We start from the raw sequence: 16,779 nt of genomic DNA on the forward strand, positions 1-16,779 counted from the left end.
CACTAATCAGTAGTGTTATTGAATAAAATCAATATTCAGCAGAACGAAAACGAAAGATTCTGTAAGATGAAAGATTAATTCTTAACAGAAACGACTTTACCTGCAAATTATTCTCTACACTCCGTTTTGTGTTATATTCCTAGCTATCTCAGTACGCTACAACATAGTCGCGGAAGTTCCGGCAACGGGGCTATTTATCTAACAGAATGACCAAGCACACTATCAAACATCCACAGCGTTTGGCTTTAATATGACTGTAATTTCCGCACCGTAAACCAATATCCCAAATTAAATCTGGACCTTCTGCAAATCCATGGTAGACCAGAAGCTCGACGACCATTCGTTAACATTCGTGCGGATCTGTAGCTGCTAAAGTAACATAACGTTTCGCAGCGAGGGGCTCTCCAGCGTAAAGCGGGAGCGGGTCCACATCCATGTCCTGGTTTCCCATATTCTCAGGGAGCTCCTCCCTCTAAGGGGGACGGACATTCCACGCATTTCCAAGGATGCGAGGCGCCTCAGGAATCCCCCGCGATCGTACTCACAACTGCTTGAGCAGTCTCCCTCGGAGGGAGAGCGGGACGAGGCGCTGACATCCCTCCGGTCGGAGCCCCCACCCCACCACCCCTCCGACCACCGTGACGTCTGCCCGACCGTGCCCGTCCCGTGCGTGCGTGTGCGTGGAGCGAGGTTGCCGCTGGAAGGACGCCGACGCCGCGGTGCTGCTGCTGCTCCTGTCGTCGTTTGCCGGAGGGCGGGGGAGAGGGCGAGGGACGGACGCGGCGAGTCGAGTTTGCTCGAGGAGCCCAAATAGCTGGAAAAGTTGTGCGCCGGTATCCGCCATTTCAGTCCACACGTCGCTTTGATTTGCCCGCTCGGCCGGCGAGAGCGAAAAGCGAAGGGGGTGTGGGCCAGATAAAAACTTGTTTCGCGAGCTGAGTGTTACAGCTGCCGGTTGCTTGGTTTTTTTTAAAACATCAAAAATGCATTTTAAGAAAAACGATCCATCCGAGGAGGAGAGTTGAAAAAAATAATGTAGAAGTGGCGGCGGACGAGCACGTCAGGTACAAGTACAACGAAACGCTGTGTTAATCCCGGTGCGAGGAGGCGGGGGAATCAGCCGGGCCGGGGCAGGCCGCGGAGGGAAGCCGAGAGTAGCTTGGCAGCAACCATGTTGGGTAAGGGGAAAATCCGGATACAATGGAGGGAATGGTGAAGCTCGGCCGGCGAGGGAATTTAACGCTGAGTAATAGGCAACCCATCTGCATCAAGCCTCGCTCTTCGAGCGCTGCGATTGTTCGCTGTAAAATTTCTCCTTAATGTTTTTTTTTAGTGGAGGGGCGATGTTTTATTTTGGGGAGGAGGGTTGGTCATGAGAGACAGTCTTTCCTTGACCTGTCCAGGCACAAACGATGGAAACAGTTTTAAAATATTCCCTAAAATATGTAATGGCAAAGTGATGATGTAACCGAACTGGAATTAGTGTTTATTCGATTTACATAAGTATTTGTATATACATGTTTAAAATATCGAGATTCCCGATTTTAGCTCGTAGTGGGGGAGGGTATTGGGCCTATTGAAGGTGTCTTTAGAAGATGACATTGAGTGTTCTTTACTTGTATTCCTTTTTTGCGTGTTTTAAAAGTATACGCGAAAAGGAAGCTATGAAAATTGTCATAGTTAATTTATGCATCTATTTTATTGTGATCTTTTATTAGTTTGGCTGAGTCACACATAGTCAGTTTCAGTCCCGTGAAATGATATTGGATTTAAAATATATATATGTACGGTGGGATGGGATTTTATAAACCTGCCATAGCGCACTGAGTGAGGATCGGCAATTTATATGTTTTGGCTGCGGTGAAATTGCCGCAGCTGTGCGTGTAATTTATAATTTGAAGCTTCGTAACTGTAGGCTTTTTTTTCCTATTATTTATTTAGAATCTGAATATTTCAAGTAGAATTTAAGTGGTGATTTTTTAAAAAAGATAAATTGAAATATTTTATTTGCAAAATTAAAAAATAAATTTACAGCTGCTTCACTGAAAATATTACTGAAAATCAAGTAATTGAGAATATCTTGCCTTCAATGAGGTAGCCATTATAAAGTAAACTGTTTTTAAAAGTCAACATTTAAAATGATATATTCAGATAAACATTACAAGATTTCTAAATATTAAAACATTTTGTTAATTATTTGCCTCTGAATAAAAAACAATCTACTGTATATTGCTGTTTGAGTACTTAATTATATATCTAATTTTTTTCTCTTCTGCCCTTACGCTGCTTAATTCCACAAGGAGTTCTCATAAATTTGTCATTCATTTTGTACGTTGACTGTTATATTTATATAATTTCGATAGTGTGAGGTTTGAGGGTGGTCAACAAACTTTTCCTGTTATCTGTTCAGCTTCACTTCCATCTGCTGTGACTGAATGAAAGTTACCAGTTTATAAGTTGATATTTGACATGTTTTGTTTTCTAAATATTTGAACCTTTTAACTGATTTTATTTGTTTTAAACAGAACTTAAATGTTGAGGAACTATGGACTGAAATAAAATTATGAAGAAAAATGTATTTTCAATGAAAATGGAGCTCATTATGGACTGCATCAAAGAGAAGCAGTGACCCACTGTATGTGGGTTTACTACAGAATAAAGGAGCACATTCCAATGTTGTCTTCAAATATAAAGGGATGACTGGCAAAGAATGATGGCAAAAAATAAAGAACTGCGTCCCCCAACTTACAGTATTAGTGTGGTGGGATTATCAGGGACAGAGAAGGAGAAAGGTACAAGTGGTGTTGGGAAGTCTTGTTTATGCAATCGATACGTGCACCCAAAAGCGGATGATTATTACCCAGAGCATACCTCAGTACTCAGCACGATTGATTTTGGAGGTCGTGTTGTCAACAATGACCATTTTCTGTTCTGGGGTGATGTAAGCCACACAAGTGAGGAAGGAACTGAATATAAAGTACAAGTCATTGAACAAACTGAGTTTATTGATGACCAAACTTTTCTGCCTCATCGAAGCACAAACTTACAACTATACATAAAACGAGCAGCTGTATCAAAATTACAGTCAGCTGAAAAGTTAATGTACATCTGCACTGATCAACTGGGTTTGGAGCAAGACTTTGAGCAGAAGCAGATGCCAGATGGTAAGTTAACCATCGATGGTTTTCTCTTGTGCATTGATGTGAGCAAAGGGTGCAATAGGAAATTTGATGATCAGCTGAAGTTTGTAAATAACCTTGTTGCTCAGCTGACAAAAACAAAAAAACCAATTGTTATAGCAGCAACAAAGTGTGATGAATGTGTTGATCACTACCTGCGGGAAGTGCAGGCTTTTGCAACTAACAAAAAGAATATGCCTGTTGTAGAAACTTCAGCGCGATTTCATGTGAATGTGGACTTGTGTTTTGCTACTTTAATTCAATTGTTGGATAAAACACGGGCAAAGCCGAAGATTATTCCATACTTGGATGCTTATAAGCAACAGAGACAACTTGTTGCTTCAGCAACGGACAAATTTGAAAAGTTGATTGTCCAGGCTGTAAAAGATTATCATGCAGAGTGGAAAACTGTAAGTAATAAATTGAAAAATCACCCTGATTATGAAGAATATGTAACTTTGGAAGGGACAAAGAAGGCAAAAAACACATTTTCTAAGCACATAGAACAGCTCAAACAAGAACACGTTAGAAAACGACGGGAAGAGTATATTGCTTTGTTACCAAAAGCCCTGAATATATTGCTTCCTGAGCTTGAGGAAATTGAACAGTTGAACTGGTCAGAGGCTCAGAATGTTTTGGAACAGAGACCTGACTTTCCCCTCTGGTTTGTTGTGTTAGAAAAAACACCCTGGGATGAAACTGACCACATTGATAATATGAATGATAAGAGACTTCCCTTTGACCTTCTCAGTACATCAGAAGGAGAAAAAGTTTACCACAATCACGTGCAACATTTGATTTCTGAGAGGCGAAGGCTTGAAATGAAAGAGAAGTTTAAGAAGCACCTTGAAAAGGTACAGTTCATAACACCCGGGAAGCCCTGGGAAGATGTGTCATGTTTTGTCATGGACAATGAAGCTTGCAAGTTTATAACTGATGCTGATCGTAGAGAGGTTTACAGTAGACATCAACGAGAAATTGTTGAAAAAGCAAAAGAGGAATTCCAAGAAATGCTTTTTGAACATTCTGAACTTTTTTATGATCTAGATCTTAATGCAACACCCAAAATGAATGAAATTAACACTGTTCTAAGTGAAGAGCCAAGATACAGGGCACTACAAAAACTTGCACCGGATCGGGAATCTCTTCTGTTAAAACACATAGGATTTGTCTACCACCCAACTAAAGAAACTTGTCTCAGTGGTCAGAATTGCATGGACATTAAGGTGGAACAATTACTTTCCACCAGTCTTATACAGTTTGATAACAATCGGCCAAACATGCATCAGGATAGTGCCAATATTGATAAGCTTATTCTTGTTCTCTTGGGTAGGGATGGACTTGCACAGGAACTAGCTAATGAAATTCGAGTTCAGTGTACTGATGATGAGTATACTTTAGATGGTAAGATATATGAACTGGATCTTCAACCAGTGGATCTCAATACTTTTGTATTGTCTGGTCTGCTTACAACACATCGACCTCATGGCTATTTTTGTGTTTATAACTCTACAGAGTCACTTAGTTGTATGGCTGATTGCATAGAACGGATAAGAAGTGAAGCTACCCCAAACAGGAAAGGCAAGTTTACAGCTAATCTTTCATTTACAGTTATATTAGCAAACCAGAGAGACATTGGTAGCAAGAACTTGCCAATTTTAAGACTTCAGGGACAGCAACTTGCCAATAAGTTGCAATGTCCTTTTGTTGATGTGCCCTCTGGAACCTATACTCGCAAATTTCATGAATTCCAAATAAAACAAGCTCTTAGAGGCCTCTTGGAAGCATTGAAAAACAATTTAAATGTTGTTAGTCCTTTGCCCAGTATTAAAGATATGACAGAAGCTGACTTGAGAATTGTAATGTGTGCCATGTGTGGAGATCCATTTAATGTTGACATAATTCTTTCACCTTTCTTGGAATCTCAGTTTTGCAGTGCGGCTCAGCCTGGTCATAGTAATTCACTCCTACTTGAGAAGATTATTGGTGAAAAGCGCAAACGAATCCAGATTACAATACTTTCATACCACTCATCCATTTGTGTAAGAAAGGATGAGTTAGTCCATGGGTATATCCTAGTTTATTCAGCAAAACGAAAAGCTTCCATGGCAATGCTCCGTGCCTTTTTGGCGGAAGTGCAAGATATCATTCCTGTTCAGTTGGTGGCTGTTACTGACAGTCAAGCTGATTTTTTTGAAAATGAAGCAATTAAAGAGCTGATGACTGAGGGTGAACATATAGCAACAGAAATATCTGCAAAATTTACTGCCATATATACTTTATCACAGTATCATAGGCAGACAGAAGTTTTCACACCATTCTTCAGTGAAGTTCTAGAGAAGAAAAATAGTATTGAAAATTCGTTTATGTATGACACCAGAGAATCCACTAATGCAAATGATGATGCCTCCTTGTCTCCTCGGGCAAACTCTCCAGCTTACAATTATTATCCTGACTCAGAAGATGACAATGAAGCACCTCCACCATACAGTCCTATTGGAGATGAGGTGCAGTTGCTTCCCTCATCCAATGATCGTTCTAAACATCGATCAGACTTTGAAGGGACTGAATATCCAGTTCACAGTAGTCCAATTGTTAATCATGAGAATCATAAAGTGCCTCCACCCATTAAACCCAAACCTTCTATTTTGAGGCCTGACGTGAGAAAACTTGATCCAAATCTTGTGAAAACCATTGAACAGGTAATTGGTAAAAACCCAAAGAGAACCAACCGAGCACCTTTTGGCCATCCAGATGACCTAGATCCAACTGACAATTACTCAGTCCCAAGAGATTCTCTGCTAAAACCGAAAATGGATGATGAAATATATTCCATTCCCCAAGATTCAAAAACTTCTAAGATTATAAGAAAGCCAACTTTGATCGGAGGAAGTAATTCCCTAGGAGAAGAAGAAAATGGCTTGATCGATAGATCCGCAAAGCAACCCATAATACGGAAGCCTTCAAAGTACAAATACAAATCCAAGACACTATTTAGAAAGGCTAGATTATACTATAGAAGGAGAGAACGCTTTGATGGTAGTGATGATGAAACTGTGCCATCATCTTCACGCAAGCCAAAGAAGGGGAAAACTCATCGTGGGAGTGAGGAAGATCCTTTACTGTCCCCAGATAGTTGTGGGAAAGCAGGAATTGATAATCCTGCTATTGCATCTGATCCAGAAGTTGATGATCCAAGGAGGAAGAGGGATAAAAAACCAGCAAAACCAAAGCCACAAAAGCCAAACAAAAAGGCAAGTTTGGAATTGTACATTTTATTTTGCATACAGAATTGTTATAAATTGTGGGCTAACATGATTTGGGTTGACTAATGTTCCTTCCAAATGTTTCTAACATCATGATCACTGTTGCACGCACTGAATTTGTTTATAGTAAAGAAAGAGCAATCTTAATTGAAAGTTAGAAATTAATTGCAAAATAGATCCAGAGCTTTTCAATGTTGTACTATGGATTAATTTATCAGTAGACCTGTGAATTTTTAAGTGAATCTTTTTCTTTCAGCGCATCCATTTCTGCATAAGAGCATAACGGTATAGCCAATGTTATTTTGTACCAACATCATGTTGATTATATTGTACAAATTGGTAATTTCTTTGTGTTCTGCATTGTTTTGAATTAACTATTTCCAAAACCTTGGATGGCAAATTTTTGGTTAGTATACAAGTCTTAAGATCTAAATAATCTACAGTGCCTTGTAAAAGTATTCAACCCCCAACCCTTTGTTTTGATTAAATGAGAATTTTTATTTGTGTATCACATGCTGCTTTTTTTCCCCCCGAAAGTAGAACTAAAAACACTGGGAAAATGGGAACACTGGGAAACATGAAAAACTAAAAATTCAAAGTCTGAAATGTCAGCAGGTCAAAAGTACTCACCCCCCTTTGCTCAGTACTTAGTGGAACCACCTCGTGTAGCTATTACAGCCAGTAGTCTTTTTGGTTAAGTCTTTGCTTAAGCTTTGCAAGATGTGATGGAGCAAAATTTGTCCATTGCTCCTTGCAAAATTGCTCAAGCTATGCCAGATTAGTTGAGGAGCGGCAGTGGACAGCAATGTTGAGGTTGTGCCAGAGATGTTCAATTGGGTTAAGGTTAGGACTCCGACTGTGCCGCTCAAGGACATAAGTTTTCTTCTTTTGAAGCCACTCCATGGTTGCTCTGGCAGTGTGCTTTTGGTCGTTGTCCTGCTGAAAGATGAATCTCTCCAGTTTGAGTTTACCGGCAGAGGCTGATAGGTTTTAAAACCAGGATTTACCTGTCTTTAGCAGCATTCGTTTTTCCATCAATCCTGAACATATTTGCAGTCCCTGCTGCTGAAAAGCATCCCCAAAGCATGATACTATCTCCATCAGACTTTACAGCAGGGTTGGCATTACCTGGCTGATGCACAGTTATATTTTACACCATGCGTACTGCTTAATGTTGAGGCCAAAAAGTTCCACTTCAGTCTCATCCGACTAGAAGACCTTCTTCCATGTCTTTACAGTATCTCCTAAGTGACGCTTTAAGTATTTATGGGCAAGAATATGCTTCTTTTCAAAAGCCAGGGCTTTTTCCTTGCCACTCTCTATAAATATTCCTTCTGTGCAAGGCTGTAGAGATTGTGGAGCCATGAACTTCATCTCCAGTTGCTGCCACTGACATCTACAGCTCCCTTTGGTGTCACAGTAGCCTCTTTCACAAGTGCCATTCGTCTATGATGACAGAGTTTAGTGGGGCAGCCTAACCCTAGGCAGTGCGGCTATGATTTGATAATTTTTCCACATTTTCACGATGAACTTTGTTCAGTGCCTTTGAGATGATCTTGTACTCTTCCCCAGATTTGTGTTTCTCCATTATCATTTCCCTGATTCGTCTTGAATGCTCTTTTGTGTTCATTTTGGTTTGGTCTGTTGAAAATCTACCATACTACAAGCACGGACTAGAAGGGCCGAGATGGCCTATTTCCGTGCTGTAATTGTTATATGGTTATACTGTTGGACCTTACATGGGGGTATTATTATGAAATCATTGAAAACAGGTGATCCTCCAATTTTCTATATCAACAAATTGGGTGCGTCGGTGAGCAATTTATTGTACCTGAAGAAAGTTAGCATGGTAATTACAAAGGGGAATGAATACTTTTTGTAGGTTCACAATTTTGGGTTTTAATTTTTAGTATTTTGTTGACAGGTTTTGGAGTTTTTTCTTTTGATTTGACATGATGCACAATGTTTAGTAGATTAGCTCAAAAATTCTACCTAATATTTTAAATTTAGAAAATGAGACAGTAAAATGTGAAGATAGTTGTGGGGGCTGTATACATTTTCAAGGCAGTGTAAAATTGTGAAAAATGCCTAATGTCATCCAGATCTGACTGATATGTCAGTATCTTTTTCAAATTTGCTTTCATGAAAAGTGCAATAAATTTGTGGAAAATTCCCTTTTTTTTAAACTGCACACTAAAATGTGAAGAAGCTTGTGAAATTCTACTTAAATGTCTTATACTGATAAACACCATAGAAACCTAATTGAATTACTTTTCAAAGGGGCCGAAACCTGGACTACCTGCAAGAAGAAATTGGGAAAGTAATTACTTTGGGGTTCCTCTTGAAGATGTGGTTACTGCTGATAATCCTATACCAGCTTTTATTGAACGATGTGTAGAATACATTGAATCTACAGGTAGGCATGCACATTATACTGGAACTGAAAGCTAAATGCATTGAGAAGCTTGTAGAATTCGAGAATCTAAAAGGCTGTGGAATGTAATATGTTGAATCTGTGTGCTGACTTTCTAAAGAATTGTCTAATTATATTTTCAATTCAGTTATTTCTCACTTTATGAACATTCAATTTATTATTTATTTCTGCATGTTTATTGACTCTTTATGGTATGATTCTTTAATTTTTGAAGTTTTTTTGCTGTACCAGATAACGGTACTCTCAGAATTTGGGAATACACTGCATTTTGTCTAGCCTTTTCAAGTTTTGAAACTTAAAACATGTTTTCAAAGAACACATTGCTCTCTATAAATAAAAAAAAATTGCTGAATAGCTTTACAAGTCGAAGGAATCCAATTCCCTTTTGAAAGTTACTATTGTATCTGCAGGCCAGCACAATCCATACAGCTATTGATTACTTCAGAAGACAAAATATTATTTCTCTTGACTCTTGTTCCAGTTACCTTAAATTTGTGTCTTCTGGTTACTGACCTAACAACTTGTGAAATCAGTTTTTCTCATGCATGCCAGTGCCATAGCAATGTACAGCATTTAACATTCTTTGAAGAGCTTCTGAAGGACAATAAGTCTTTAGACTCTCTACATGATGCTCTGTGAATTTGCTTCCATTGTGGTAACTTTCCAATGTATACTAATACAAAAAAATACAGATTTAGCTGTATTTGTCACATATACATCAAAACATGAAAAGTGTAGGATCGCTGTGGGCAGCCTGCAGATGTCACCATGTTCCTAGCGCAAACATAGCATTCCCACAACTTATTGACCCTAACTTGTACATCTTTAGAATGTGGGAGGAAACCAGAACATCCATAGCAAACCTACACAGTCACAGGGACAATGTACAGACTACTTACAGACAGCGGTGGGATTGCTTGCGCTATAAAGTGTTGTGCCAGCTGTGAAGCTACTGCACCACCTGGTAATATAGTCTGAAAAGTAACCATTCAAGATAGCTCTTGGCTTGCAGCATGGCTAACTGTACCTCTAAATGCATTGGCTTTAACTCTGCTGTGTAGTTTATTATATAAAACTTGATTAAATATCTTTTCAAATGCCCATATATAGGCCTCGAATGCAAAACTCCTGCTAAAGAGTTCAGCCATTGCACTGATCTCTGGCATTTGTTTAGGTAAACTCAAAATTTAAGTCTTGAGATATTGTGTGGCAAAGTAGATTACTATATGGTGTGGTGGGGGGGGGAGGGGTGGTGGATTTTTATTTGTTTCTATTTCTGAATGGAAGTTTGGCCGAAATGAGAATGTTGCAAAAATCTGGTAAGAAACAACCTGCTGAGGCTTTCAAAGTGAAGTTCATTGTCAATTTGTTTGCTGTTCTGACCAATATTCCCTCTAATTTTTAGTAGTCAGTGTGCGCAGAAATCTTATGTTTTGCAAATTTTTTTCCTGTGACTTAAGTATGTGCACACATGACACAGTTTATGAAGGTTTACAAAATATTTGACATAAAACTGCACAGAATAACAGCAAAATAACATACATATTTAAGTCACTCAGTTATTTTTTTCTCTCTCCTGTTTTTGGCATTTACCCATTCTTTTTAAACTCTTTCTAGACTAATAGAATTTCCATCTAGTTGATAGCTTTTGTTCTCATTAGCATATCCAAATAACATTTGCCTAAACAGTTTCTCAAATTGTTTTTGAGTTGATTTATTAGGCTAAAGCCTCGCTCGCAGTCTGCACTAGATGTAAGAAAGGTTCCTCCAATGTCCATCAACTGTACAAGGTTGCAAAACTGTTCATTTTGAAACAGGATTTTTACATACTGCATTTGAAACAGATCTTTGTAAACTTTATGATATGAACACTGTCTGCCAAAGTTGGCTGCCGCCGTGATATAGCTGTATAAACCAGAACAGGAAAGGTGAGGTGACGTAAATTAGTGACATGCATTGTGGTATTTGAAAAACTGACTGACTACTTAATAGAAACATTTAGCTGAAAGGTTATTTTCAATAAGTGCAATTATTAATTACTGCATTATTTTAGGTAACTAGCCTTCTGTGCGCACATTAATTTCCTGTGTGTGCTGGTTGAAAAACGTGTGTGCGCACACACATGCACAGCTTAGAGGGAACATAGGTCATGACACCAGATTTGGAAATCAATAATTTATCAGCTAATTATAAACAAGAGTTATGTCTTGATAGGTTAAATTTTTTTTAATGAAAATAAAGGCTTTATTCCTTTTTGCATTTATTTAATCCTTAAAGGATCAGAGCAATGTTCTGTAAAATGAATGCATGTAATAGAAAATTTACATAACAGCTGTATGAAGTTTTTGAAAAGACCCTTGCTAAATGTTAGTTTGTATGTAGTACTTCAAGTTGAAAAGACTTGTGATTCAACAGATGTAGCCATTTTACAGAAAATTTGATGTAGTGTAACAATTAGCAGTATTTAATAAAGTACAAATCATATTAGAATGACCTGGAACTGTCACCTTATCTGAGAGCAAAACTCTTATAGGCAGGTTCATGAGGACAGCTGCAGATGCCTTGTGGAGTTTTTATGTAAATTGTATACCATGCAGGCCCATCAACTCATTGGGATTCTTTCCTCTAGGTTTATTAAAGTCAAAGCCAAGCTTATTGTCATATACATAAGTACATGTAGGCCCAGGTGTAATGAAAAACTTACTTGAGGCAACATCTGAGGCACGTAGTATCATTTAAGCAGCAGTTATAAGAAAACACATTAATCATCAATTATACACAATTTTTACTAGAAAACAGATTTGGAAGTCTATTTTCATGCAAGGTGGTCATAGTGTTGCTAAATTATAATGATTCTAGTTTTGCCAGTTGATTGAAGAAAGTGATTGCAGGGAAGTAGCTGTTCCTGAGTCTAGTGGTGTGGGACTTCAAGCTTCTACCTCCTCCCCAATGGTAGCTGAATAAAATAATATGGCCCAGGTGTTGGGGATCTTTGATGTTTCCTTCTTGAGGCACCACCTCCTGTATATATCACAAATGTGGGGAGGGAATGCCACTGATATATTGGGCAGTGTCCACTACACTCTGCAGCTTCTTAAATTCCTAAGTATTTGAATTGTTATACCAGATCATAATGTAACCTGTCAGGATACTTTAAACTGAAGAAGTTAGTGTTGGGAGAGCTTGATGACAAACTGAACCACCTTAACCTCCTGAGAAAGTAAAGATGCTTGCATCTATGTGCTGGACCCAAGGCAGGTCATTTGATATGTTATTGCCCAGAAATTTAAAGCTGCAAACTTTCTCCACTGCCTAGTTTCCCTAATGTAAGCTGTAAGTTACCCATTATCATATGCAGAAGGATTGTATCAAATATTACTGGTGATGCCATAGCTTTGTAAAGAGAACGTTTTTGAATGAAGTGGTTTCCCTTCTGAAATTGAAAGAATACCATAGCACTGATGATCAGATCAAGGTACAGTGAATCTGCAGTTTAAAAGATTGGAAAAAGTACATAGTTATGCCTCAAAAGGTGATATTGTTAGATTCTTTCTTGCCTAACTCAAAAGCTTAGAATTCGCTAGCAATGAATGAGGTCTCCATCCTGTGCCAAGGTTGACGTTGCCAAAATCACAGCAAAATTCAGCTTTATTTCTGGACAGATGTGGATACATCTCTGTCAGTCTAGACTTTAAAGCTGGCACTTTCTTTTAGAGTGATGACCATATAGGGAACAAGATTTACTCATAATAATTTAACTATTTTCACCTGCGTAATATTACGTAGTTAAATTTGCTTCTGTCTCATCCCCGTGCTGTTACTGACTCCTTTGTAATTCCTCCTTTGAGACAATTAGAGATGCTTTAATATGTTCTCAGTATATTTTAAGATATTCATGTTATCTTCTGTAATATTCAAAATTCTAGGCTCCCTTAGAATAATCAATTTAATTTTTTCTGTAATTGGTCATAGCTATTATATTTTGTTTCCATAGCAATTTTCTTGCATGATGATAAATGACATCTGGTTTAAGAAACTTTTCAACTGATAATTTGTACCTGGTTCACTCTGCCTAGGATGATGGAGGGGATTGCCTCCATGGGTAACACAAGCACACTAAAATGGCATTAAAAGTCATGTTTCTGTTACTAATGGCTTGCCTATTTTCTATTATTCGTCTGCATTAATAGGAAGAGTTTGTCATTTAAGAATTTGGCAGATTACTGCTTAACATAAACAATATCTTGAAATGAGGTTGCACTGTGAGAATTGGTGCAATTTTTTGGATGCTGCATGAATAAACTGCCTGGATTACTTAAATTCCAAAATGAAATAAGCTGCAATAAGCTTCAACAGTTTAAAAGGATTAATCTAATTAAAAAACACTCTATTTTAAAAGTGGAAGGAGAGAGAAAACAGTAAACCAATTTATTGATCTGGAATTGGCAGCTGGGAAAATACTGGAGTCTATAGACAGCTGAGACAGCAAGAAAATGAGCAAATTTGGGATGAATTTATGAGAGAAATTCTGTTTCACTAGTCTGTTGGAGATTGAGGATGTATCTCACAAAATAGATGAGTGGGTATTGCAGATATGTAATTTATGGTTATCCTTTTTGATAGAGAAAGCAAACTAGTTTTTTTAACTAAAGAAATTGGAAAATATTGGCTGTCAAATGGGCTCCATTGGTATTCTTGTTCAATGGATCATTGGAAGCTAGCATGTCAGTGCAGTGAGTATTAGGGAAGGTACAAGTTTAAATGGCTTTTAACAGTACAGGAGTCCCTGCATTTTCATAGGACCCTCATAAGACCACCCACACCTGGAGTGCAGTCTTGCTTTGCGTAATTGAGGTTACACTTGCTGTTAGAGCAAGTACAGGTTGGTTCCTGAATTGGTAGATCCACTGTATGAGGAGAGAGGAAGTAGGTATGCCTCTATTCCTTAGAGCAATCTCATTGAGATATGTTTAATACTTGGAGGGCTCACAGAGTAACTATTAGGAGAAGAGAATTTGGAGTGGTGGTCTCAAAATATAGCATATATAAAATAATGAACCAGTGGCCACTGTTTAAGAATAGGGGAGTAGCCATTGAAAATAGGGATTCAAGCGATATGAAAGCATAAGATCAATAATATTTGTTCTTTCTGAGAATTGTTATCATTAACATTTTTTAAGAAACCTAGTTGTCAATTATTTGAAACGTATTGCAGTTTACGGTGCTTTATTTCATGTGTTACATGCATATGGCTAAAGTTTGAAATAAAACAGCTGGCCATGAGAATTGGTCTATGTTCAATGGGACATTTTTAATCTTCAGAACTGAGCTTTAGCCATGTAATTAAAATGAGATTCCAAACAATTCTCATTTCTAAAATCCTTTAGCATCCTTTTCTGATCTCATTTGGAACTGAAACAGTTAAAATTAAATTTTATTCTCTGAAGGATTTCCTGATAGGATTAAGAGTTAAAAGGATGGTCACATGAGATGCAAAAAAAAATGAAGCCATTTGTAGTTGAAGCCCAGCAGCTAAAATGCAAGTTTGTGATGTTGCTTTTCCATTTTGTCCTCTTGAAGTGTATAGTGAGAAAAGGATTCACAAGGCAAGATGATGAAGAGAGTATTTCCAAAGTTACCCCTCAAAGTACAGTTTGTCTGATTTGTCACCTGCAGTAGCAAAAAAAAGAGAAAAGCCATTCATTTTTTGCCACTTTTAAGATCGAGAAGATACTGGAGGGAATTCTGAGGGACACAGTCTACCAGCATTTAGATAGAATAAGCTTAGGAGTCATAGTAGCTCTGTCCATGGGAAGTATTGTCTGATGAATTTTTAAGATTTTTGAAGAGGTGAGCAAAAGGGTAGATGAGGATATGGTAGTAGATGTTGTCTATTTGGGTATTGGTAAGGCCTTTAACAAGGTCCTGCATGGCAATTGGGTTTAGAAGGGGGAGCTAGTTAGGAGATTCAAAATTGGCTCAGTAGTAGGAAGCTGAGTGTGATGGTTGAAAGGTTGTTTTCTGGAATGAATGTGTGCCACATGGATCGGCCTTGAGGCTCTTGTTAGTCATTATTTATTTAAATGATTTAGATGTGAATGCACAAAGCTTGATTAGCAAGTTTGCAGATGATGTGAAATTAGCAGGTGGTGTTGATAGTGTAAACTTGATCAGTTAGGAAACTGGGCTGAGAAGCGGCAAATGGGATTCAATTTAGATATGCATGAGGTGAACCTTTTTGGAAAGTCACTGTAGAGTAAGAGTTATACGATGAATGGTAGAGCTCCAGAGCATGTAAATCAGAGTAACCTAGGAGTGAATGCAAGAGCAATGTGCAAAGCAGTGTCATGGGCAGACAGGGTGGTGAAAAAGGAATTTAGCAGGCTGGCTTTTGTCAGTCAGGGCATTAAGTATAGGAGTTGGGACATTATGTTGCAGATGTATAAGTTGGTGGTGAGGCTGTACTTGGAGTACTGTCTGCAGGTTTGCTTACCCTCTTATAGAAAAGAAAAGACATGGTTAAATCAGGATAAGTGCAGAAAGGATGTTTTCAGTTATAGGGGGAGGTTGGTCAGGATACATCTGTATTCATTTGATGGTAGGACAATGAGGGGTGATTTTTAAAAAAAAGTGTTTAAAATTATGAGACACATCGTTAAGGTGATGGTAACACTCTTTTCCTCAGGGTAGGGGAGTATAGAACTAGTGGGTGTTAGGGTGAGGAGTAACATTTAAAAGTAGGTGGTGAGTATATGGAATGAGAAAGTGGATAAGCCAGGGACACTAGTATCAGTAAATAAATGTTTGTATTGGTTGGTTCACAGGATTATGGGTAGAATGGGGGAGGGGAGAGGGATCAACTGGGTAGATGTGGTCCGCATAATTCTGTATAACTCTTTAAGGTGTCTGAAAAGATCGCAGCACATTACATTAAGGAAAAGTAGCAGGGTTGTGCTGATTTCCTGCCCAATACTGGTTCTTCAGGTAATGTTATTGAAGCAGTTTATTAAGGCATTATCTGTTGCTGTTTGTCAGCTGAGTTTTCTACATTATAGTGACTACAGTTCAAAAGTATTGAGTTGCATTTGAGACACTGAAAGGTATGAGAATTGAATTAGCAACTTCAAAAAATAATGTATTCATCTATTTGTCTTGTTGGCCAAGATTCTCTACTGTTAAAATTGTGCTTTGGAAGTTGTCTGTATATCATTTTGGACAACATGGTTCAATATAAGATATCTGAAAGCTTAATGCAGTAGCTTTTATTTGTTGAGCCATTAACATTTGGCTTGAACCTACATCTTCTCATTGTGAATGTTTCCAACTAAATTGAAATGCACATATATCATTGTATTTTAATTACCCAGTGGAATGGCAAAATAGATGGAAAATAGATGGCTGGACCCTATCTAGTAACGACAGTTAGTTTACAAGATGCCATTCCAGAGCTAATATTTTTGGAAGAAATACTGTGTATTGGCTTTCTTGTATACCAAGAGGGAAAAGTAATATGTTCTGGGGAATTTAAATGTGTGGCATTTGCTTTTTGAGAACCCGACACTGTTTTATTATCAATTAAAACCACCAGTTACAAGTATGTTGTTGCCCTTATTTTTGTTTTTTTTTTGCCTGTTCAAGCTTGTGTGCTTTAAAAACTTGTTTGGATCTGTTTGTTGCAAACATACAACTTTTAGGGCTTTCTACTGTTTAGCTGTGTTTTGTTTCTCTCCATGTCCCTATGCTATCAAACCAAGCCTTCCATTTGGCCCCCTTAACCAAACATTGTACCCAAATTTTCTCTGTTATTTGATTCTTCGTGGAAACAGAATTCTATTAGACACACAAGAAGTTCAAAGAAAAACATGTCATCTGTGGTAGTTGCAGGAGTGAGGTCCCAGAT

At 38.1% G+C, this 16,779-nt stretch overlaps 1 protein-coding gene across 1 annotated transcript in view; it reads left to right on the forward strand.

Moving 5' to 3' along the window:
* Positions 1-675: 675 nt before the first annotated feature.
* Positions 676-16,779, forward strand: part of arhgap5 (Rho GTPase activating protein 5) — a 70,542-nt gene continuing 54,438 nt past the window's right edge. The window contains exons 1-3 of the mRNA XM_059956356.1: positions 676-1,064; positions 2,526-6,433; positions 8,726-8,861. Coding sequence (XP_059812339.1) covers positions 2,711-6,433; positions 8,726-8,861 — 3,859 coding nt within the window. The 5' untranslated portion in view covers positions 676-1,064; positions 2,526-2,710. The remainder of the gene's footprint in view (positions 1,065-2,525; positions 6,434-8,725; positions 8,862-16,779) is intronic.

The sequence above is a fragment of the Hypanus sabinus genome, chromosome 2, assembly GCF_030144855.1.
Source record: "Hypanus sabinus isolate sHypSab1 chromosome 2, sHypSab1.hap1, whole genome shotgun sequence".
Classification (NCBI taxonomy): Eukaryota; Metazoa; Chordata; class Chondrichthyes; order Myliobatiformes; family Dasyatidae; genus Hypanus; species Hypanus sabinus.